We start from the raw sequence: 21,549 nt of genomic DNA on the forward strand, positions 1-21,549 counted from the left end.
TTTTTTTTTTTTTTTTTTTTTTTTTTTTCGCCCCCCCGCTCCTCTTTTTTTTTTTTCAATATTTAAAAAAAAAAAAAAAAAAAAAAAAAAAATTTTTTTTTTTTTTTTTTTTTTCAAAAAAAAAAAAAAAAAAAAAAAGATTGAGCCAGGCTAGCTGTTTCAGCTTGTTTCTAGTATTTATGCTAAGCTAACTGGCTACAGGCTGTAGCTTTAAATTAAACAGAGTGGTATCAATCTTCTTCTCATCTACTTCTTGGCAAAAAAAAATAAAAAATACGCAGGTTTCCTAAAATGTTAAGCTTTTGCTTGAAGTTCAGACTCAATAATGCATTAAATGACAAAAAAATGTTAATTTCATTGCTATATTTTGTAGACTAGTGCAGTGTTTAAAATGGGCTGATTGCTTGGCCTCCAGTATTGCTGCTTGCAACTTTCTCGAGAATCAAAGATTAGATTTCAGTTAAATTAGTTTAAACTATTGTAAGAGTAGAATCCCCCGTTCCTTTTCACATTCACTGTCTGGCCAGCTGTCACCAGTTTGGTTGACCCAGTTTATCTGAGTGGGTTGAGGCACCCTGACCAGCACAGCCATTTTGATTTGCAGCATTTGTATGGCCCATTGTGAGAGAAAAAAAAAAAAAAAGACCTTGTAACACAGCACATGCAGCGCTTTTTATGCAAACTCTCAAACCCCGGCGAGCTCACCGCTGCTGGTCAGAGGAGCACCAGTTTGTTTGACCATGTCTGCCCTCCACTCGCTTACTGGATGCCCTTCATCACACAGCAATCTCTTAATCACCGCTGTGCCTTTGAGAGGGAAAAAAAAACCTTTGCGGCCGGATTGGCTGCTCTTGGTGGAGCTGTTGCTAAGGGGAAGGTTTTACTCTGTGATGGATAGATTTGGCAGCATGTAGGGAGAAACCAGTTTGAACAGTATATATCAATTTAATGTTTCATTCATAATTCATTATCATGTTCAATGGGACAAAGCAGCAGAAATGTGATAGATATCCTCTAAATCTTGACAAACTCCTGCAGAGGTTTTAAAGATCATGTTTTCTGCCACCAGGCTGCCATTTCCTTTTTAATCAAGTTTATTGTCTCAACTAAAGTCTTATCACTTCTTAAGGGTCAATGCACTTTACGGCTTTTATAACTCTTTAGCCACTGCTCTTGCTTTGAGTTGATTAGTGGACGTAAATGTCAAAATTAAATTAACATGGCAAATAGAACAAATAGGCTGTAAAGTGAGGAGTTTGTTACATCCCAACACTTTCTAATGTGACAATATATGTACAATTATATTTTGTAAGCTGATCTGTAAGGAAATATGCATAAAGAGATTTAATTGCAATACAGGTATCTTAAATTATGATAATGGTATTGGGACTGAATAGCATCTGCATTGTAGGCACAAATTAAATATTTGCTTCAAACACGCTGCAGGATATTCTTGAAAGTGATTTGCCTTAGCACAACTTCCCATTTGCATAAAACAGCAATGATGTGAAATGTTAAATTCTCCTAGAGAGCCATGACCTCTTTTTATATCGAGGTGTTAAATCCTCAGCAAAGCACCAGACCTTCAACAGCAACATATAAGGCTGCTAAACTTGCTGTACATGAAGGAACAGTCAAGTAATTGTAGTTTCCAAGTTAGGGCATGTCAAAATGCATCATTAAACATTCCTGTGCAGCCTTAAGCACTGACAAGATGTTTCTAACTGAACTACTAAGAGGAAATGGCAGCAACACCTCAACATCCTTCCTGTTAGCTATAACAACAGTGACAAAACACAAAATTCAAAGTTCCCAATTATTTATTACAGTTATACTGCTTCAATATAAAATTTGAAATATCCAAAGGACAAACAAAAGAATCATTTCATCATAAACATCTTGATGAGCCACTTAAGCAGTAAAGACAATGGGGAGTAACTGAACAGGGCATGAGGATATACAAAAAGTCAAGGCACGCCATGTTACAGTAATACCAAGAGGAAAGATTTAAGAGCCCTTCAGCTCAGCGCTAAACAATTAAAAAAAAAAAAAAAAAAAAATAGTAAGGAGGGACAGAATAACCAGCATTCAATTTCTCCTACAGTCAGAAACCTTTTATTCTCAATCTGGTGACAAATTCATGTTCAAACTTGAAATAAAAGACAAAAAAGGGGACAAGTTTCTCATAAACCAGAGCTGCGCTTCAACTGGACCTGGGGAACAAGATTCAATAAACCTCCACCACGCACAGCGTCAACATCGGCACCGAGACAGGCAGAGGGAACTGTGCAGGCATCACTGGTTTCAGGTATGTTTTGGTGGGGGGGGATTTGGAGTGTCACTACTCAGGAGTGAAAGAAGCGCTAAATCGTAACCCTGGTCAGTTCACTGTCCATTGAGATCTATTAAGAGATGGGGGGGCCCCCCTTCTTAAAACATCCCATTGTGCAAGTCAAGCAGTCCGGGGGTGGGACTGTAGGGACTTCTATCTCATGAAGTTTCCGCCTCCGATTTCTCTCTTGTACCTGTTGGTGAGGTGGTCGGCTTGCAAGGTGAGCTTGGACAGAACTCCGAACAGTCCCCTGAGGTGATAGTGAAACTGATTCTCCAGGTCGGAGTTCTCGTCGAGAAGCAGGTCCCCAGTGACCGGCTGCTGCTCCTCCTGCTTCACCGCCATCTCCAGGAAGCTGGCGCCGCTGCTCATCTCCCTCTTCAGCAGACCCCACTCCATGTCGTTCTTTATGGACTTGAGGAGCAGGTAGTGCTCGTACATGTCCCTCTGCTTGATGGGACACGGTGGTTCATTATTGTTGTTGGGCTCCATCACGCTGGCCGCCTGCTCCTCCAGCGGCACGTCTCGCAGCAGGCTCGGCACCATGATGGTCTCGTCCATGTTGTTGGCAGCTGCTATGAAGCGGTGCATGACGTTGATTAGGGAGTGCTTGTTGCTGGCGGAGTCGCTGCTGATCTGCATCATTTTGAAGGCTTTATGTTGGGGCTTGGTTACAGTGTAGAGCTGGCAGGTGGTGGTTTTAAGGCAGAGCTGATTGGGGTTTTAGGGAGGTGGCTGATCTGCAAGGAGAGGAAACATGAGGATGCAGGAAAGATTGATCAGATGCTGCAAAAACAAAGCCAAATCTAGGCCCGGTGCACTTTTGAAAACACAGGTTTACACATTCATCAACGTGGGTACAAAGGCAACCAATTCCTAACCGCACACACTCTAGAGTGCAGCTAGACAGGAATGATGAAACCGGGGCGGGTTTTTCTCACCTCTTTCGCAAGAGCATAACCTGACTTCTAGCACGAACAAAACATAAATAAATTTTCGCTGAGTTAATGCTTGAATAAATAGCCTTCATTTTGCCGCATTCTATACCCGGCTCACATCAATATGACCTTGACTTCCGGATATTAAAATCCTAAATACGCGTCAGAGGTCTTTAATAAGGAGATATAGACTGACCTGAACCACGGGGTAACCTGAGGAAAATCTTTCTTGGCGTACTGATTGTAAAAGAACCAAGTCTTCTCAGGCTCCACACACCACCGGCCGTGAAGGAAAGTAAAAATTTCCCTAACAAACTGTCGACTAACTCCGCTTTTATACCGGAGAAGCCGGGTTGGGGCGGGGGGTTAAGAAAAACCACTGAAGTCCGCCCTCTGTATTTTTTTTCGAGCGAGCAGATTGGTCAGCATGGAGCATGTAGGCGGACCTTCCGAGCATCTGATCCAAAACTTACCAATCACACGTCAGATCACAGCTGCCGGTCAAATTGTTTCGCCTTCCAGATTTGTATAGGCTTTGCACGTATGTATGCATGTGTAAAGTTTATCATCCTGTCTAAGTAACTTGGATCAAGCTTGCACAGGGATGCAAGTTGTCCCGTCAGGTAATGTTATTTACCAGGTGTGTTTGCCCGTTGTAAAACATGAAAAAACATCAAATACTAAGTTCCCCGTTGAAGTTAAATTAGTATGGTTAGCTTTTACCTCATGTCTCCCAAGCTGCTTGTTCATTATGTTACACAGCTCTGCCACCTGGTGGTTGGATTGCTTTCTCGCGCATGTCTGAACAGAAATTCCTCACCACGCTGACTGACACCATTAATTGTTTTACAATATTAACCTGTCAACCACAACAGCTTATACACAATATTCATATCCCACTACAATCTCGACTTACTTTAAAGGAAGCGGTTGGTCTTACCTGAGTTTTAGTTTGAAAATGCTCCACTATCCACCTTTAACATAAATCCTTCAGGTTAATGGGCTGAGAAAGCAGCAGCAGACATTTTAACATGCAGGAGCAGCACCACAGGTGGATTTAATGGAGTTAATTAACGATGAGGCGTGGCAGTGTCAGAGCATCATTAGTTATTAGTTATACCTGTGATTTCCCCGTCTGAGACAGGACTGTAAGGTATGGACAACAAAACAAGTTCACAGTTAGCCAAAGAGTCTTTTTTTTTTTTTTTTTCTCAGTTTGAATATTTTAAGAAGCTCGTGGAGGAACAATTATCCATTAATTTACAGAAAAAAAAGGCAACTCTTAAATAAAATTAAAAATAAAAACTTAAAAACTTGAAATTAGTGCATCATCTGGTGACCCATTACATTTCTTTTGTGGGCCTTTGGTAGAAGTTTATTTAGCCTCTCAACTGTATTGAGATTTATTTTGTTAACATCGCCACACCACCATATTACCAGAGTTATCATTGGTGGTAATTAAGGGAAATACAACAACATGCCATGTTGGTTATTATCAAGCATTTAAATAACTGATTTTTAACATAAATCTTGAAATCAAAGACCTTTGCTACCTCACTTTTGGGTTCATACTCACAAATATGCATCATAAAACCCACATAGTGTTACAGTCTCCCTTTCAAAGCCTATCATTTCAGGCCCCTATTTCCATCTATGGGAGAATATGACAATGTGTTGTTAGTATATACATATTGTGATAGTCTAAATTGTGTGTGAATTGTGGTTGACATATCCTGCTTTAGATTTGTATCTTAATTTAAAGGCTGCATTACAGAAAGGTGACTGGAACGGTGAACGTTGTAACTGAATGAAATAAAAAGTGAATGCATTTATAGTTTTATATTTTCACAGTACTAAACCTCATAATCAAAATGAATTAATACTAACGATGCACAGCATCTGAACTACTGGTATCTATGTTATATCCTTACATATTATGTTAAAGTAGCCCAGCATACTGAGAAACTAAATGCTTTTCACATGTTGCATTCTGTATGGATATTTTGCAGACAAACATGATTCAGTTATTTTGGGCCTTGAGAAGGTCAAGGCCCAAAATAACGGAGTCACGTTTGTCTGCAAAATATCTCCTTCTGCCAGAATATTTTAACATCTTTTCAGATAAACGTAGAAGTGAACAGTTGTGGGACAGACACATCCTGAGCTTCATGCGGGACCCCGAGCACACACACTGTTAAAGATACTAAATTTCATCTTTATTTTTTTTCTTCAAGTATTTCACATGCATCCACAAAAGAATAACAATTTAACACTGGGATTTCAACAATACTGGCCTAGGTATTCAGTAAGGCTCATTTTCAAGTGGTGACAGTTAATCACACACACACTTCAGGGTGACGACCTCCTTGTCCCATTATGTTGGTTTCACACAAACACACACACAGAAATTCACTTAGTGTTGCAGGAAAGTTTAACATTTATCAGCTTACTGTCTAGATTTCTTCTGCTTAGCTACAGACTAACTTTTTAGCAAAATTACAAAATAAGGCAGCTGCATTATACAAAGACAAGAAATGGAAATGTTCAATGACAATTGGTTGAGTTATTTAACTCAAATGAAAGTCTACATCTACGCTTGAAAGAAATCCCTAATTAAATCTCAGGAGTAACAAATTATCTCCAAAATGAAAAAGTCCCTTAAACGTTTGGTCAAACTACACTGTAGATAACTTCCCTTTTTGGATTTCCTGTACATAATCTTCCTTCTGCTTGTTTGTCATTGGTCAGACTACATAAAAAGAAGAAGCTATGAGTGTTTTTCCCTCTCTAAAATAATATCAACTATGACACGCACACAATAATAAAATCACAGGAGATTCTTTCAACTCAATTTGCATCAGGAGCTGCCCATCAGTGACCTGCAAACAGACCGAAAACACATCAGACAGGTTGTTAGACACTGGAATAAAGTAGCTCATTTGTATTCTCATTGTATATCTCATTCTCACAGTTAACTCCCCAATATTTAATAACTTTGACGATAACAAGTCTCACCTGTGGACACTGTTAGACCATCTCGTACTGGTTGTTGGTTATGTATCGAGACAAGCAGCAGGACAGGAATATCCCAATGAGCTGAGAGAAAACACATTTATAAAAATATAGATTTATCAAAACAGACAATTACAAACAAACCAAATTAATCAGATGTTTTTAATCAGTTATAAAAAAATGTCACTGTATAACTTAATTGCAGAGAACTGCAGGTACTGTCACTGTCAGCTGCACATACAGCCGTGCATAGAGCAACCACATTAGTGCTCAGACAGGCTATAAATAACTTTACATATTAATTTCAAAGCGAAAACAAAAAGGTGAAATAGGAGTTATTACCAGCTGTTAAATATTATATGATTCTGCACAGCAACTTTTCTGTTTAACTTTGACCTGCTATATACTTAGTTTCACAATGTCATGGTTGATTATAGTCAATATGTTGATGTGGTCACATTAGTTTTTACAGTCCTATTATCTAGGCTGTGAAAAACGTGCTCACTACTCGTTATATAATAGACAGTTTATTCTAGAGTGAGCAGTAAACTGAGATTTTAAATACAGTGCACTAGTTTAATTAAAATAAAAAAGGTACCCTGGGGAGTTTCTGATGATTAGTACTGCCATGAAGCAATGTTTTTATGAGTTTTGTGTATTCTTGTTGCACTCACACGAGGATGTGACTGATAAGGAAAAAAATGGAAAAGAAACGCAGCTATGAGCCAGCAAAGGCAAGGAAGAAGAAGACTGATAGCAAGTATGGATGTAAACTACTCAGATTTCAAAATTACGCTTAAAAGAGTAACTATTTTAAAGGGTAACTACACCCTGCCAGAACCTATCTATCAGCATATTCAAAAGTGATATTTCAGAAATATTTTTTGCCTTTATGAGATACTATGTCTTATAGAGCAGAAAGGAAATGAAGGGAGACAGAGACCGGGATGGATGGCATGCAACAAAGTTCTTCCGACAGACTTGAACAATAGTCAGTTTCTTAAAGCCCTAGGCCACCAGGGCACCCCCAAAACTATTCAAATATGTCTGGTTGTCTGACTACTCCCATTATTTTATTTACTCAGTAGTGTATTTAACAGGGACAGTGCATATTAATAAATATTAATGTAAATGGCCAAAAGATTATTTTTTTTATCTGTAGGCCCTGGACAGAAAGTCATCTGTCCAGATGTTGCCCAACTAAACTCCTTTGTTGTCTGTCTCACTGCATCCCCATATCTCAGAAATGAAAGTTATGAGTAAAATGTTTCCATTACTAAAGCTAAAAAACAAGATCCAATATTGGAAAGAAATTGTATGTGCAGCATGGTCCCAATTTTTCTAAGACAAAGTATCTGAAAGAACATGTGATTTACCTGGAAGAATGCAATCCCAAAAGAAATCCCTGCGATGATTCCCAAGTTGGACTCCATCACATGGGTCACCCGTGAGAAGCAGCCCTACAGCAGAAAAATACATTTTATGAAGAGGCTTTTACAGCTGTCTACAAAATGTGTGTTTATATAGTAATCAAACAAATATTTGCTGTGTAAATAAATATATAGTGGAGTAATGGTGTCCTGAGCAGAGTATGAAGTCACACTTCCTCTGTGTGTGTTGTAATACCAGCTTCTCTGCTGTGTTTTGATAACCGGTCTGGACGCATGTGGCCTGTGAAAAAACGTCTCTAACCCTAACCCGCTTTTTAGTATTTCAAGTACAGCCCCTTTAAAGTAATTTAAACTACACAAATGTGTAATAGTGGTGTAACAATTTGTTCCCACCACGATGAAACGAATATTTGCGTATGAAAACGTCATAAGGCTGTGAACTCACCGTTGTGTACACCTCTTTCCCAGCCTTGTCGAGGTCTTTTAGGGTCTCTGGTGAGCAGTTGGTGTTGTCTTTACAACAGCTGGCAGGGATGCCATTCTTTTCAAAGTAAGCTGTGTCACTCCAGTCAGTGTAATTGTTCACACCGCAGCAATGCAACTAAATGGAAAAAAAGCCAGCAACAAAATGATTACAATGTAGTAAAAATGTATTTATGTGAAAGTGGGTCAAAAAGTGTTTTTAATAATGAAAAATAAATAAACAGGCGGATATTAGTTGTTGTCCAGTCCCAATACCATAAATGACGTCGCTGCAGATGTTTTGGATCACCTATTCGAAAAACACCTGCAGCGGTCACAAGCAACATGCTTAAAAGTTTAAACCCACAGAGAGCAGCACTTCTCTGCTCTCTGTTCCTGTATAAACAATAGTTCTTTGGTTTGTACAGCGAGACACAAACAGAGTCAGATAAGAGTAACACCATTAGTGTAATGGAAAACCTCCCACTTACAGTCCTCTGGATGGCGTCAACTGCAATGCTGCTGCTGTCTGTGCTATTGTAGGACTTCACAGCTTTTTTATAGGCAACGCCTAACTTGGCCTTGATCTGGTGAATTCAAAACAAAGTACATTTTATTTATATATATATATATTAGTGAGTCGACATGATCCATTTAAAAAAAAAAAAAAATGATTCGGACAAGTAACACACCTCATGTCTGAAGATAAAGCCTGAGACACCGGCCACGAGCTCAGCCAGGAACACCAAGGTCAGAAACATGGCATACTGAAGGAAGCATTAAGAAGAAAACAATTAAACAAGGTCACACCTGAAGTTAATATTTAAGGAAACTTAATGCACCTTTACTGACCAGTTTGAGCATCCATGGGCTGCCGCGGCATGTAGCAAAGCAACCGAACAGGCCGAAAATAACGATAATGGCTCCGGTCCCGATGAGGACATATGGTGCATTGGTGCTCTCCTCAGAGGCCAGAGAGAAATAGGCCTCCAGGCTCACCTTCCCCCACACGCCGACAGCCAGCAGGATCACGCCTGTGAACTGAAGACGACAGCAGGGAGAGTCAGCTCTGGCATCAAAGAGCCAAAGAGAAAGACGTGCAGGTTTTTTAGGGCCAAAACCTGAGATTAAAGGCTCAAAACCACACTGGTACAGTTAGAGCTTAGTAGCATTTTATCAATTATTATTATTATTATCAATTATATCCCCATACGGACCAAAGTACGGAGTGTGGAATGGTAGCTGGAGAGATGCCAGTTCACCTCCTGGGCACTGCCAAGGTGCTCTTGAGCAAGGCACTGAACCTCCCCCAAAACGCTCAGGGCGCCTGTCGCAGCCCACTCACTGACATCTCTCAATTTGCGCATGTATAGGACCTGAGTGTAAATTGTAATTTCCCCATTTGGGATCAATAAAAAGTATAAATTATTATTATTAAATTATCAATCTGCAGTGTTTAGTATTTTCTGTCAATTACTTTTGGTAACAAAAGTTTAAGAAAAACTTTGTTATGGTTAAAACACTCTGCAATACCGCTCTAAAAGTATTACGTTTTGCTGGGTTTTGCCAGTGATCTTTTAATGACGAACCATGATGGATGAATCCAGGAAAAACAATTTCCCTCATTGATTTCCTTTAGTAAATCTGTTCTCTGTGGAGGGAATGCAGATGAAGAGAAGAAGATGAATTAGAAGGGGATGTTGGAGCTCTGACACACGTGTGTGACATGTGTATTGAGTAAAAACAGAAATAACCCCAAATATTGTTCACAATCACCATATATTTGATAAACTCTCATTGTGTCAGTCATAAAATATTACATGATTCAGATGCTGCAGATTATGCATTTACCCCTCAACATTTTAGTAAAAACACACTTGGGATACCCTACTAGCCTCAGCCTTAGGTTTAATCATCTCAACATCTTTTTTCTTTACGACTGCCCTCACAAGTCATTAGCCTGAGGGGAAGCATCAGCTCAACCACCCAAGAGCAATAAATTGGCAGATAAAAGCACTGACCTGAACTTTGTGTTAGCAGCAGCAGCCTGAGATGGCTGTTTGCTCAGTACAAAGATTAACTGGGGGAGCAATGATAACTGATCATTTTCTTCTCCAGAAAAGCTTGTTTTTCTTAGATTGGCAGAAAATGTATCTATTTTAATAAGCAATTCATCTTTCAGTAATTTTTCAAGAAAAAATACCAAACATTGTCTTCTCTGTGCTTCTCAATATGAGGATTTGCATCTTTTTTTGTCTTATGTGATGATAAAATGAATGAATCTGATTATTTGTTGTTTTTTTTGATTATTTTGGATTGTTGGTCGGACAAAACAACACATTTGAAAATGTTGCCTTGGGCTATAGGAAATTGGAAAGGTTCCTGGAAAGAATTATGCAACCTTGTATTAATATTAGAAGAAATAGAGTGTTGATGCTAAACCAATCCCTATGAACCAATCCAATTAATTGCTAGCCTAACAGACAGTTTTTATGCAAGTTTCCTTAAAAAAACACGTAGAAAAGTTTTGTCATTCCAGCTTCTCAAATGTGTATATTTTATGTTTTTCTTTGTCTTTTATGATAACAAACTATATGTTTTGAACTGTTTATGACATAATAAAGACTAAATGATTAATCAAGAAAAGAAGATGGCTTTATTTGTTAATTTCAGCCCCAACATTAGCTCTTTACATGAAATGATGTAGCTTAACTGTAAAAAGCTTTTACTGCATTTTAACTTGACAAAAGACTAAACGAATCAGCGATTATCAAAATAGCTACGATTCATTTTCTGTCAATCGATTAATCGTTGCAGTTTAACGTAACGTTATAATTAAGTTGGACTGTAAAACAGGAATGATTGTTAAATCTAACCTTCAATTGTTAATGTACAACTTATAATAACTAGCTAAGTTTCACTGTAGTTAACTGTAGATTACATGTTTTTCTAAATCAGGGACAGAAAATAGCTAACGGCTGTTTTCAGGACACTGGAACGTTGCTAAATCTGACTGGACACAAACATCTGCTCCAACGGTCGGTACCTTTTCAACAAGTGGTTCTTTAGCTATATCAACATAAACCAGCTCCACTTTAACTTGAGGACACGACTCTAAATATGTAGCTAACTCCGTGTGTGAGACCCTGTCGTCATCCGAGGAAAGTATGTTAGTTAGCCTCGTTGGCACCGCCGCTTTTAGCCCATTGTTGCTCCTTTAGCTTGTTGTCGTTGTCCCCCATTACATGTCATGCAGCTCACCCAGAATATGAGGCTGTAGGAGATGAGGAAAGTCTTCAAGCAGGTAATCACTGGCTTCGTCTGAAGCCGTCGGGACGGCGGCGACATGGTTTATGTTACTGTTTTTACTTTAAACTGGGAAAAAAAAGAGAGAAAAGTTGACTTCACAACGCCAGGATGGTAGAGGGGGAGAAAAAAAAACTTCAGGGATAAATCCGAGGAGAGGGGGAAGTGTCGTCACTAACCCAGATTCACTTTCCTAAGGGAAAAAAAGAGCTTTAAACAACTCCATGGTCAAGTCAGCAGCGACATTTATATTTATTAACATATCACCGTCAAGCTCGGCTTTCAAAATAAAACACGTATATAGCTTTCAAAATAAAACGGCAACATACAGCTTTCAAAATTAACACCAACTGAAAACACTAACGTTACTCTTATTTTAAATACACACATGACGAATGTGAGGAGGAATATTTAGTGGGGGTTTCTCTTCAAAACTGTAATATTATGTTAATGTAAAGTTAAGCTTGATTCAAAATTATAATAGCTAATACGTTACTTGAGGTAGGCCTAAATCAAAATAATGATCAATACGTCAAAAGTGTAAAACATAAGCCTTGCCATCTCATAATTTCAAATCAAAAGGTAAAAAAAAAATTACTCAGAATTTCATAAATTTGTTTAAGTAAATCTTATCATTTTGCTAAATCAAATCATGAGATACCAGTAAATAAAAAATTGGGCTGAAGGCCAAAGTCAAATCATGAAATAAATAAAGAATTTGGCTCACTAGTAGCTTATAATTTTGAATCAAGTCTAGTTTTTGACTCGCTGTCTTACAATTCTGACTTTAAATGTGATCGTAACAATTTAACGTTCTAAACCAAAATTTTGGGATAAAGTTTTTACTTATGAGTATGTTTTCTTTCTTTTCAAGGTTAAACTGGGGTCCATTTTGTCCCCACCAATCTAGAAATAATCCCTTTCAACCAATTCAGACACATCCCTTGCTTGATGTTTTAGAGTCACAGTTATCACCAACTAGTCTTTCAACCTTGATCAAATGTATGCTTTTATTTTGAGGGCAGTAACATTACTTCCTGTCTCGTGCTATCTGACTTTATGATAAAATGCATTATTCCTCTGGTGATGTGACACAGTTGAATATGCAACATAATGTAATGTAGCCTACATTACATTAGCTGGGTAAATAAATTATCTTTACCATAAGATAAGCATTAAGATTTATTTTATATCTATTATTTTATATTTTAGGCTTGTCTGTGGGGCATATTCTAACTAAATTAAGGCCTACATGGGATGTCACTTTCAAAACAACATAGGCTTACATTAAATCGTGTAAGTGGACACTAGACATATTGCACGAAACCTATGAGATCTATTGTGTAGCCTGATTGCACACTGTATTTTCTGTTTTTATGTAGGCCTATTTGAAGCGCTTTGTGCCTACTTGTTTTTGTAAAGTGCTAGGCCTATATACAGTATAAATACAGGATATTATACATCATTATTATAACCTTATTCCCATAAGAATGACTGAGGATGAGGATTATATTAGTGTCATAATCAGGGAAAATCATGAACATATAATCACTATATGTATCACAATAAGTCACACTATCAGTGATAATAACTGATATCTTCTTATGGACGATCTGTATTTTCATCTGTGGCTTATAATAACCTTCCCTTTCTGGGTTTATGAGCTTTTGGAGGGGCGGGGTTTTATAAAATGGCTCAATCATCATGTTTAATGCCGCGGTGGGAGGAAACACACAAACACTAGAGGTCCGATAGCGCCACCAAGTGGTGTTTGCCTTTGGTGATGAACTAGAAGGATCTTTTTCAAAAACTGCTGAGACTCCGGTATGACGGGAGGCTTATTATTATTGTCCTCAGCCGGGATGATTAAGTAGCCTAAAGTTGTTTTTTAAGTAGTTTGTTATATACGCTACCAATTGCAAACTTTGTCTGGATTATAACTCTGTACTTTTTCAGCTGGAATCTGGGATCTGAACCAACCTGCGCAAAAAACTTTGAATTTCCCCCAGGAGTCATCCTTGTGTTTCTAAAATGCTCGTCAGTCGCTTTGTTACTCTGTTCATTTTATACTTCACAGGTGAGTCCAAACAATAAGTAATATCATTCAGTACTTAACAGTTTTTATTTTTTTAAATAAAAAACTTTTATCATGATTGCTAGCTCAAGTCACGCAAACATCCAATTCCCGTCAGAAGGGAAATCCCGTCATCTCAGCAGTAATAGCAACTCTATTAGATGCAGATGTGCTGAATTTTTGAGGCAACTGGATAAATGCAAATGGAGCTCAGTCCTTCCCCCGAGAATGAAGAACTGAAGGGATGCAGCAGACTCCAGTTAAACTGAACTTAAATTTAGCTTGTAGCTGAGCTGCCTCCCTCTAAAGGAGCCCCTCTGCTTTGCTGACCAGGCAGTTTAATTACAACTGGGCTCCAATCACTGCCAGTTAATTAGTGAGCAGTCCCCCCTCTGGGCCAAGTGTGCTAAAGCCCTCATTAATCCTGCAAAGATAACAGGGTGACCTGGGATCCACCCAAGCTCAGATGTTAATGCAGAGTGATTGAAAGTATGCTTGTCACCTTTGTCATTAGAGATAAATGAAGCCTTTTACATTTGTCAAACTACACACCTTCCTCTGGTGTGACTCATCCCTGCTTCTTGTAAGGCTACAACGTGCATGTCTCTGTGGTAAAGTCAGTACTGTGAGCGGTGCATGATGCATTGTGTGTGTCTTTGTGTTGGAGTTCTACACTTTTAGTCCTTGAAAGTACCAGTGTGTAAAAATACTACACCACAGGTGAGTCCAAACAATAAATAATATCATTCAGTACTTAAAAAAAGTTGAACAAAATAAATGGGTGTGTTCTGATGCTTGCATGGCTTCTTATACTGAATGTGGATACTGTTTGATGTGTAGCTGTGCTGGTGTTTTGATGCTTCCTGTGGCTCTGCATGGCTAACTGAAAAAGCTTTTCTGTTGTTTTAGCGGTCTGTATGGTGTCTTGTTGACTTCTGTCTGTATAGTTTAACCTGTACTAATGTCTTGCTGCTTCCTGTTGCTCTGGTCTATAATCATCTGGCCAAAGGACTACAGTTGAAAATTAGCCAGCTGGCTAACACTGGCTAAAATTTACAGAAATGTTGATTAATCTGTGTTGTCCTAAATAAATAAAGAATCAGAATCAAAACAAGTAAAAGTTCTGCATTTAAAATCCTGCTTAAGTAAAATAAGTAAAAGTAGCCTACTTGTTCTTCTAAAAATGGCCCCATGTGACTGAAATGTTATTGGATATTACCGTTCTCTTAAAACATCCATGGATATTAGATATTAATACTGATGCATCAATGCATAAGCAGCTAGTTTTAACTACTTTACTATACAAAGCCTACAGTTTGGTAGTGTGCCCCAGTGGCTCTCAACCTGTGGGTCGGGCCCCTTTAAAGGCTTACAAGATAAATCTGTGAAGTTGTAACATTAATAAGTGGAGTAGAACAATCAGAAAAGCAGGGTTCTGCTACACAAATTTGTATTATATTAATTTTGTGGATTGTCTGTACTTGAGCCCTGCCTGCAGTGCAGACCATAATACTGATAAGCTTAGCTTGTTTATTTCCTCTGTGACTAATTCTCTGTGAGGGGACTTGGGAAATATTAGTCCGGGGAAGTGTTACTGAGTGGAACATCTGGCTCATTATGAGAAAAATTGCTGACGATAGGTTTAATCCACACATGGCAGGAACTATCTGAAGCAGCTTTCACAGAAAGGGAAGTTGAATGTGATGCAGCATTATTATTAGAAACTGTGTTAAAGTAAACTTTGGTTGAGAGCCAGAAAACAGATTGGTTGAGCTGAAGCCAAGGAAGCACAGGAACTGCCTTGAGATGGGGGTGGAGGTTGACAGACTGGAAAGTTTGGCACACAGCTCTAAACATGGAGTCATTTTTGGGATTTCAAAACGGATAATGTGCCTGAACCACAACTGGTGAGAGAGGAGGATAACAGTGAAAAGGATTTATTGTGCAGAAAGACAAACTTTAGAATGAAGGCCATAATGCCATACACACCCTTCTGCTTATTACATAAAAAGAGATGAGGGAAAATCTTCAATTGAGTAATGAAAACATGCTGTTAGTCCCAAAAAGGAAGTGAACATTATTATTATTTTCAAAAGGCCAGAAAACACTACAAGTCTAACATGTTTTCTCTGCACTAATATCTGTCTCATTAAAAAAAAAAAAATCAAAGATTCCATGTTTTCTGACCCTGCTCTTAGGTCTAAAACCCTCAGTGGTTTCTGTTAGCATCACTGATTGCAAATCCAGGTGTCTATGGACTGGAATGTTCTTGATCTTGTGTTAAAGGAAACCTGAAAAGAAGTTATGGAAAAGAGATTGTGTGGGGAGAATCACAGTCACCTAAGAAATGTTCAAGCTGTGTTTGATGTTTCCTCATGTCTGACATTTGTTTTTTCAGCTGGCTCGGGGACCACAGTACATGACAGCTACAATGACTTTGTAGAAGAAGACTATGCCTCTCAACTAGACTACAAAAGTGCGTATGGAAAAACACACTCACTCACTCACTCATTCACTCACTAGGGTGTGTGATATGACAATATATACCACCAGACAGTACTGCTGTCTACTACAAGCTATTCCTTTAACACCTCTGGTATCCAGGTATACAACACTTCAGTCCCCTGCTTTCCACCATTAGTGCTTCACACAGATTTGGGTTTTGGTTACTCTTTAAACACAGATCCACACTGGTGTCATTCTCCGGGTCTGACCAATGGAGAGGTGACCTGCCACTCCCCTCAAGGCGGGGCCCATAGGAGCACGTTGGGCACCCGCTGTGAGATGAGGTGCGATCAAGGATACCGTCTGCTGGGGAAGAGCTCCATTCACTGCCTCGCCAGCCGACGCTGGTCTGGGACTGCTTACTGCCGCAGTATGTGGACATTGTGACTTTAAATTCCCATATGAGGATGATATTCTAGTTTATCCTTATTCAAAACATACCATTGCGCTGGCTTACATGTTCCTTGATTACAATAAACACACTGGCACTGTAGTTTATTTTGGGTCAGTACCACATATACCATATGCTGCTGTAAAATCTCAACATTGCACAAAATGTTTATTAATCCACTGCTGAAAATAGTCCCCAGCAAATGCACTATTTACTGGTGTTTGAGTAACACTTGCAAAAGCCTACATTGCCGAGCTGTTTTAGGTAATTATGTTTTATTTATTTATTATGTATTAATTCATGACCTGTGTGGTGATTTTCTTTTAGGGATGCGATGCCATGTGCTGCCCCTCATTCCTCACGGCAGATACACCTGCACTAATGGCTTCATGGTGGACTCCAGGTGCGACTTCACCTGCGACCCAGGCTATCGCATCGAGGGGCAACACTCACGCACCTGTGAGCGCAAGGGATCGTGGAGCGGAGCACAGCCAGATTGTGAAGGTACATATCAACGTCTTCTGTTTGCAGAAGCTAACCATATGTTTAAACTCAAAAGTCTTTGTTGAACTGTCAACTAGATGTTTAACTTACTGCCATAATAGTATTTATTTGTTTGTTCATTATTTTGTTATAGTGTCTTTTTACATACTTTTTATTGTAATATATATATATATATATATATATATATATATTACAATAGTATAGTATATATATATATACATATATATATATATATATATATACTATTTGAAAACAATACTTTCGTAATAAGTATGATTCTGATTCATTGACCGAAATTCAGGCAATCTGTGTTGCTGTCACGTTTTTCTTCATCTTTCACAAGCCATGTGTGTCACAGGCTTACAGTCACACAACGACAAGCATATTTCCTGCTCATCTGTTCTTTAAATGAACCCAGAGCTGTGGTCTGCTGTCTTTCAGATCTTCATGTGCTGCTCTATATGACTGCTAACAGTATAGATGAATTTCCTTCCTGCAAAATCTCCAATATTGTAATTTTCCAACTGTTTGTTTCAGATACAGATCCTCCAAAGATCAAGTGTCCTCCGTCCAGACTCAAGGTGGCCGAGCCTGGGAAACTCACTGCTATGGTGACCTGGGACCCCCCCACTGCTACCGATACTGCTGATAAATCACTCGAGTATGTTGCTCCTTTCCTTTGCTTCCCTTTCCTGTTCACTTTAAAATGGAATTAAACACTCAGCCTTTACTGTACTTGTCTCTCTGCAGTGTAATATTAGTAGGCCAGGAGCCTGGCACTGACTTTAAAGAGGGAGCAAGCATTATCCGATACAAAGTGTATGATCAAGCCAGGAACAGAGCGGCCTGCAAGTTTATTGTACGTGTTGAGGGTAAGTTGACATATGAAATGAGCTTAAATACTACACATTAACTTAAAGACAGCATTATAACTTGGATGACACGTTGGATTTCTTATTTCCACAGTGAGAAGATGTCCAGATCTACTTCCACCTCTGCACGGCTTCCTCACCTGCTCCTCTGATGGGAATAACTATGGTGCAACATGTGAATACCAATGTGAGGGAGGATATGAACGGAGGGGCGTATCTAGTCGTGTCTGCCAGTTCAACCGCAACTGGGGAGGATACCCTGTCGAGTGTGTTCGTGAGTCTGCATAAAAATTAGAGATGGCCTGATACCATTTTTTGCTTCCTAATACCGATACCAGTGTTTTAGGCAGTATCGGAGCCGATACCGATACTGGAACATCTCTAATAAAAATGGCAATCATGCTTATGAATTTGCAGCATGAACATAATAGTATACTTATATATGAGAAGATATAAATGCAGGATGCAATTGTGATTTTGTGTGTTTGTAGCAATGGAGATTAAATCAGATGTAAAGACAGTCTCCGCTCTCCTGGATCAGTTCTATGAAAAGAGGAGGCTGCTGATCATGTCTGCGCCCAACATATCTGACCCAGACTACCAGCTGCAGAACATCATGATACAAGTGAGAAGATGTTTTTGCTGCTGGTGTTTTTAAGCAAGTTTAAATTAACAAAACAAAACACCCTTTACATTTTTTTCCCCTTGTTCCAACCAGAAATCAGACTGTGGATTAGACTTGCGGCATGTAACCGTGATTGAGCTCCTCGGCTCCCCACCTCGTGAGACAGGTCGCATTAAAGAAAGTCTGCTCAGCTTTGAAGTCATCGAGGGTTTGAGGTAATAGTGAGATACTTCATCTCTTAGTTATTCAGCAGTTTTATGGTTTATTCTGTTCATTTAGTTGAAAAATTCCATCCTGAAATGGCTTCATATAACTCCCATTCTCATTGACAGTAAGGAGTTGTTTCTCCTCACTCTATTTAAATGTCAGAAGCCTCGTAATAAAAAGGGATCCTCTGTGGAAAAAATCCACTTGAAGGATTACCCCTGTTAAAAACAGCAACATAATAATTCCAGGGTAGCAGAAATGGGTTTTTGACAAGACTGACACAACATCAATAGGAAACACCTGGCTGTGGTTCTCATGAGAATCAATGAGTAAGAGATTCTTTTAAAGTCCACCATTTTGCACCAGACACAAGCATGTAGGGACTAGTTTATCTTAGAACAGGCAAATATATAGATTATTCCCACCAACTGTGTATTTTGAGTAAGGGGTACTGCTCACTTTTTCCAGACTGGAAAATCTCTTCAGTCTCTCCACTGACACACAAATCCCAGCTGAGTGAGGGCAGCATATTGAGGCACATTCTTTGAGTGTAATATGGGGCACTCTAGGACATGTAGCCAATCAGACATCACTATGGTACAGTAGAAGTAGATGAGGAAAGTGTATACATCTGAACAGGGACGTTCTTTAGGGCTTATTGTCAAACTGAATCATCATAAATGTAAACAAGAGAGCATTACAAAAGGTAAGACTAAAGCTGCACTAATGAATATTCTACTTTAAACCTGCAATAGCTGCTTTTTTGGGGCAATTTTGATTACAGTGTATTACAGTACAGTGCAAACTTGTAAGCAAACTGTTGCTTATTTACACATCACATTTACACAATAATCACTCCTAGCTCGGTTTTGGTCTCCACCAACTCCTAAGGGAAATATCTCTCTATGTTCACCAGCTAGACACTAACTTTGTTGTTTGGTGCTGAGCAGTTAACATATTGTGGGTTTATTGGAGGGGAGCAGCGAAAGTGAACTAAAATAGTGTAGATCGGGCCGCATTTTTCTGGCCGAGCCCGGCCCGAGCCCGACAGGCATTAAGATATTTATGTCCGAGCCCGACCGGAGCCCGACACAGTTAAAATCTCATACTTATGACACATGTAAATTTGTTTGTGTGGAAAGCCCGCTTTTACTAAGCAACTGTAGGAAGGCATTCGGAAATGTCAACAGATGAGCGCACGGGGCAACAAGCGCACGTTAACACAGGCGCGCACCTACATAATAAGCTTTTTTAAATTTAAAATGTTCAATGTCTTATCGCGCTGATGTGACCAAGCCCGACCCAAACCCAAACATAATATCTAAATATCTGTCCGAACCCGGGGCTTGGTTTGGGTATCTATCCTCTAAACTAAAACCGTAAAGTTGTCAACTGGAAAACCAAAAAATTGAGGTAAGACACTAGAAAAAGCTCCATAGAGCTGAAGGAAACTGCAGAGTCGGCTGATAATCATCTGTAGATTCGTCACTATGAGCAACCCTCTAATCCTTTATAAAAAAAAATATTGATTTATAGCAGCTTTAATGTTATCAAAGTAGCAGATGGAGTGTTACTTTAATAATCAAATTTGTGTTTTTCTGTAGACAAGCGTTCAGAATTTCCAGATATTACTTCAGCATGTTGCTGCTGGACAAGCTTGGAATGGACCGCGAACGCTTTATTACCCCGATGGCATCGGATGAGCTGTTCTCCTACATCGATAGCTTCCTGCTGGATGAAGAGGAGAGAGAGAGGCTGGAGCTCCACAGGGACTTCTGTGACTAATTTAATAAACCTCTCTGGTTGCCACAGTGATACGCTCATTAGTATTACCAAACACAAGATGAGGAAGGACAAACAACCAGAAACCAGGCCCAGAGGGACATTAGGAGGGAAAAGAGGACAAGAAGGCACTTCCTCTTGTTCAAATGTGATCACTACACAACACTGAAGTGCTAGCACTGTTTTCTCTCTCGATTGATCATCTGAAAGGCACGGAGGACAGAAAACGGACTTTATAGCTACAGAAAATACAGACAAGCCTGAATAAAACACATTAGTAAAAGAAGAAATACATTTTGAACCATAGATATGATAAAATTAGGTTGGAGGATACAGGATGTGGATTAGTATTTTTTGTCTAGAAGTTTAGAAGAAGAAAAACTGACAACCACTTCGGATTATAAACTCAGCAAAAAAATAAACGTCCTCTCACTTTCAACTGCTTTTATTGTCAGCCAACTTAACATGCGTAAAACTTTGTATGAACATAAAAAAATTCAACTACTAAGAACTAAACTAAACAACGTTTCACAGACATGTGACTAACAGAAATGGAAAAATTGTGCCTGAACAAAGGATGGTCAAAATCAGTGTGTGGCCACCAGCTGCATTAAGTACTGCAGTGCATCTCGTCCTCATGGACTGCACCAGGTTTGCCAGTCCTTGTTGTGAAATGTTACCCCACTCTTCCACCAAGTCCCCGGACATTTTTGGGGGGCATGGTTCTCGCCCTTACCCTCCGATCCAACAGGTCCCAGACGCGCTCAATGGGATTGAGATCCGGGCTCTTCGCTGGCCATGGCAGAACACAACTTTCCTGTCTTGCAGGAAATCGCGCACAGAACGAGCGGTATGGCTGGTGGCATTATCATGCTGGAGGGTCATGCCAGGATGAGCCTGCAGGAACTTAGGGTACCACATGAGGGAGGAGGATGTCTTCCTTGTAACGTTCTGCAACTTTGGATTTTGACCAGTCTTTGTTCAGGGACACATTTTTCCATTTCAGTTAGTCACATGTCTGAAACGTTGTTAAGTTTAGTTCTTAGTAGTTGAATTTTGTTACGTTCATACAAAGTTTTACGCATGTTAAGTTGGCTGAAAATAAAAGCAGTTGAAAGTGAGAGGATGTTTCTTTTTTTTGCTGAGTA

The 21,549-nt window shown here is 39.2% G+C and overlaps 3 protein-coding genes across 6 annotated transcripts; 1 reads left to right on the forward strand and 2 right to left on the reverse strand.

Moving 5' to 3' along the window:
* Window positions 1-1,802: 1,802 nt before the first annotated feature.
* mid1ip1l (MID1 interacting protein 1, like) lies at window positions 1,803-4,326 on the reverse strand. 2 transcript variants are annotated; one of them, XM_039813945.1, is made up of 2 exons: window positions 4,211-4,326; window positions 1,803-3,072 (listed from the first exon to the last, which is right to left on the reverse strand). In XM_039813945.1, the coding sequence occupies exon 2, from the start codon at window positions 2,975-2,977 to the stop codon at window positions 2,486-2,488; it is 492 nt and encodes a 163-aa protein (XP_039669879.1). In that variant the 5' UTR covers window positions 2,978-3,072; window positions 4,211-4,326; the 3' UTR covers window positions 1,803-2,485. The 2 variants fall into 2 exon arrangements, with proteins under 2 accessions (XP_039669879.1, XP_039669878.1); XM_039813944.1 differs by lacking the exon at window positions 4,211-4,326 and adding an exon at window positions 3,467-3,617.
* A 1,143-nt stretch (window positions 4,327-5,469) lies between these two features.
* On the reverse strand, window positions 5,470-11,658 carry tspan7 (tetraspanin 7). Its single transcript, XM_039813960.1, has 8 exons — window positions 11,397-11,658; window positions 8,988-9,176; window positions 8,828-8,902; window positions 8,627-8,722; window positions 8,119-8,274; window positions 7,659-7,742; window positions 6,286-6,366; window positions 5,470-6,149 (listed from the first exon to the last, which is right to left on the reverse strand). Exons 1-7 carry the CDS (start codon window positions 11,481-11,483, stop codon window positions 6,298-6,300), a joined length of 756 nt encoding a protein of 251 aa, XP_039669894.1. The 5' UTR covers window positions 11,484-11,658; the 3' UTR covers window positions 5,470-6,149; window positions 6,286-6,297.
* A 1,555-nt stretch (window positions 11,659-13,213) lies between these two features.
* srpx2 (sushi-repeat containing protein X-linked 2) lies at window positions 13,214-20,875 on the forward strand. 3 transcript variants are annotated; one of them, XM_039813949.1, is made up of 11 exons: window positions 13,214-13,265; window positions 13,398-13,518; window positions 15,914-15,991; window positions 16,199-16,390; window positions 16,739-16,915; window positions 17,453-17,576; window positions 17,666-17,787; window positions 17,882-18,061; window positions 18,279-18,412; window positions 18,506-18,627; window positions 20,224-20,875. In XM_039813949.1, the coding sequence occupies exons 2-11, from the start codon at window positions 13,473-13,475 to the stop codon at window positions 20,402-20,404; spliced, it is 1,356 nt and encodes a 451-aa protein (XP_039669883.1). In that variant the 5' UTR covers window positions 13,214-13,265; window positions 13,398-13,472; the 3' UTR covers window positions 20,405-20,875. The 3 variants fall into 3 exon arrangements, with proteins under 3 accessions (XP_039669883.1, XP_039669882.1, XP_039669885.1); XM_039813948.1 differs by having other exon boundaries at window positions 13,220-13,518; XM_039813951.1 differs by lacking the exons at window positions 13,214-13,265; window positions 13,398-13,518 and adding an exon at window positions 14,124-14,235.
* Window positions 20,876-21,549: the final 674 nt, after the last annotated feature.

Source organism: Perca fluviatilis, chromosome 10 (genome assembly GCF_010015445.1).
Source record: "Perca fluviatilis chromosome 10, GENO_Pfluv_1.0, whole genome shotgun sequence".
In the NCBI taxonomy this organism is placed as follows: Eukaryota; Metazoa; Chordata; class Actinopteri; order Perciformes; family Percidae; genus Perca; species Perca fluviatilis.

What these genes read in the sequence shown, in the direction of transcription:
- srpx2 (XM_039813949.1), top strand. Translation starts at nt 13,473, where the DNA reads ATGCTCGTCAGTCGCTTTGTTACTCTGTTCATTTTATACTTCACAG. An exon ending in ACTGCTGATAAATCACTCGA is followed by an intron (nt 17,577 to 17,665) that starts GTATGTTGCTCC and finishes GTCTCTCTGCAG; the next exon opens with TGTAATATTAGTAGGCCAGG. An exon ending in ATACCCTGTCGAGTGTGTTC is followed by an intron (nt 18,062 to 18,278) that starts GTGAGTCTGCAT and finishes GTGTGTTTGTAG; the next exon opens with CAATGGAGATTAAATCAGAT.
- tspan7 (XM_039813960.1), bottom strand. Translation starts at nt 11,483, where the DNA reads ATGTCGCCGCCGTCCCGACGGCTTCAGACGAAGCCAGTGATTACCTGC. An exon ending in CCTACAGCCTCATATTCTGG is followed by an intron (nt 9,177 to 11,396) that starts GTGAGCTGCATG and finishes TGTCGTCTTCAG; the next exon opens with TTCACAGGCGTGATCCTGCT. An exon ending in TTGACGCCATCCAGAGGACT is followed by an intron (nt 8,275 to 8,626) that starts GTAAGTGGGAGG and finishes TTTTCCATTTAG; the next exon opens with TTGCATTGCTGCGGTGTGAA.
- mid1ip1l (XM_039813945.1), bottom strand. Translation starts at nt 2,977, where the DNA reads ATGATGCAGATCAGCAGCGACTCCGCCAGCAACAAGCACTCCCTAATC.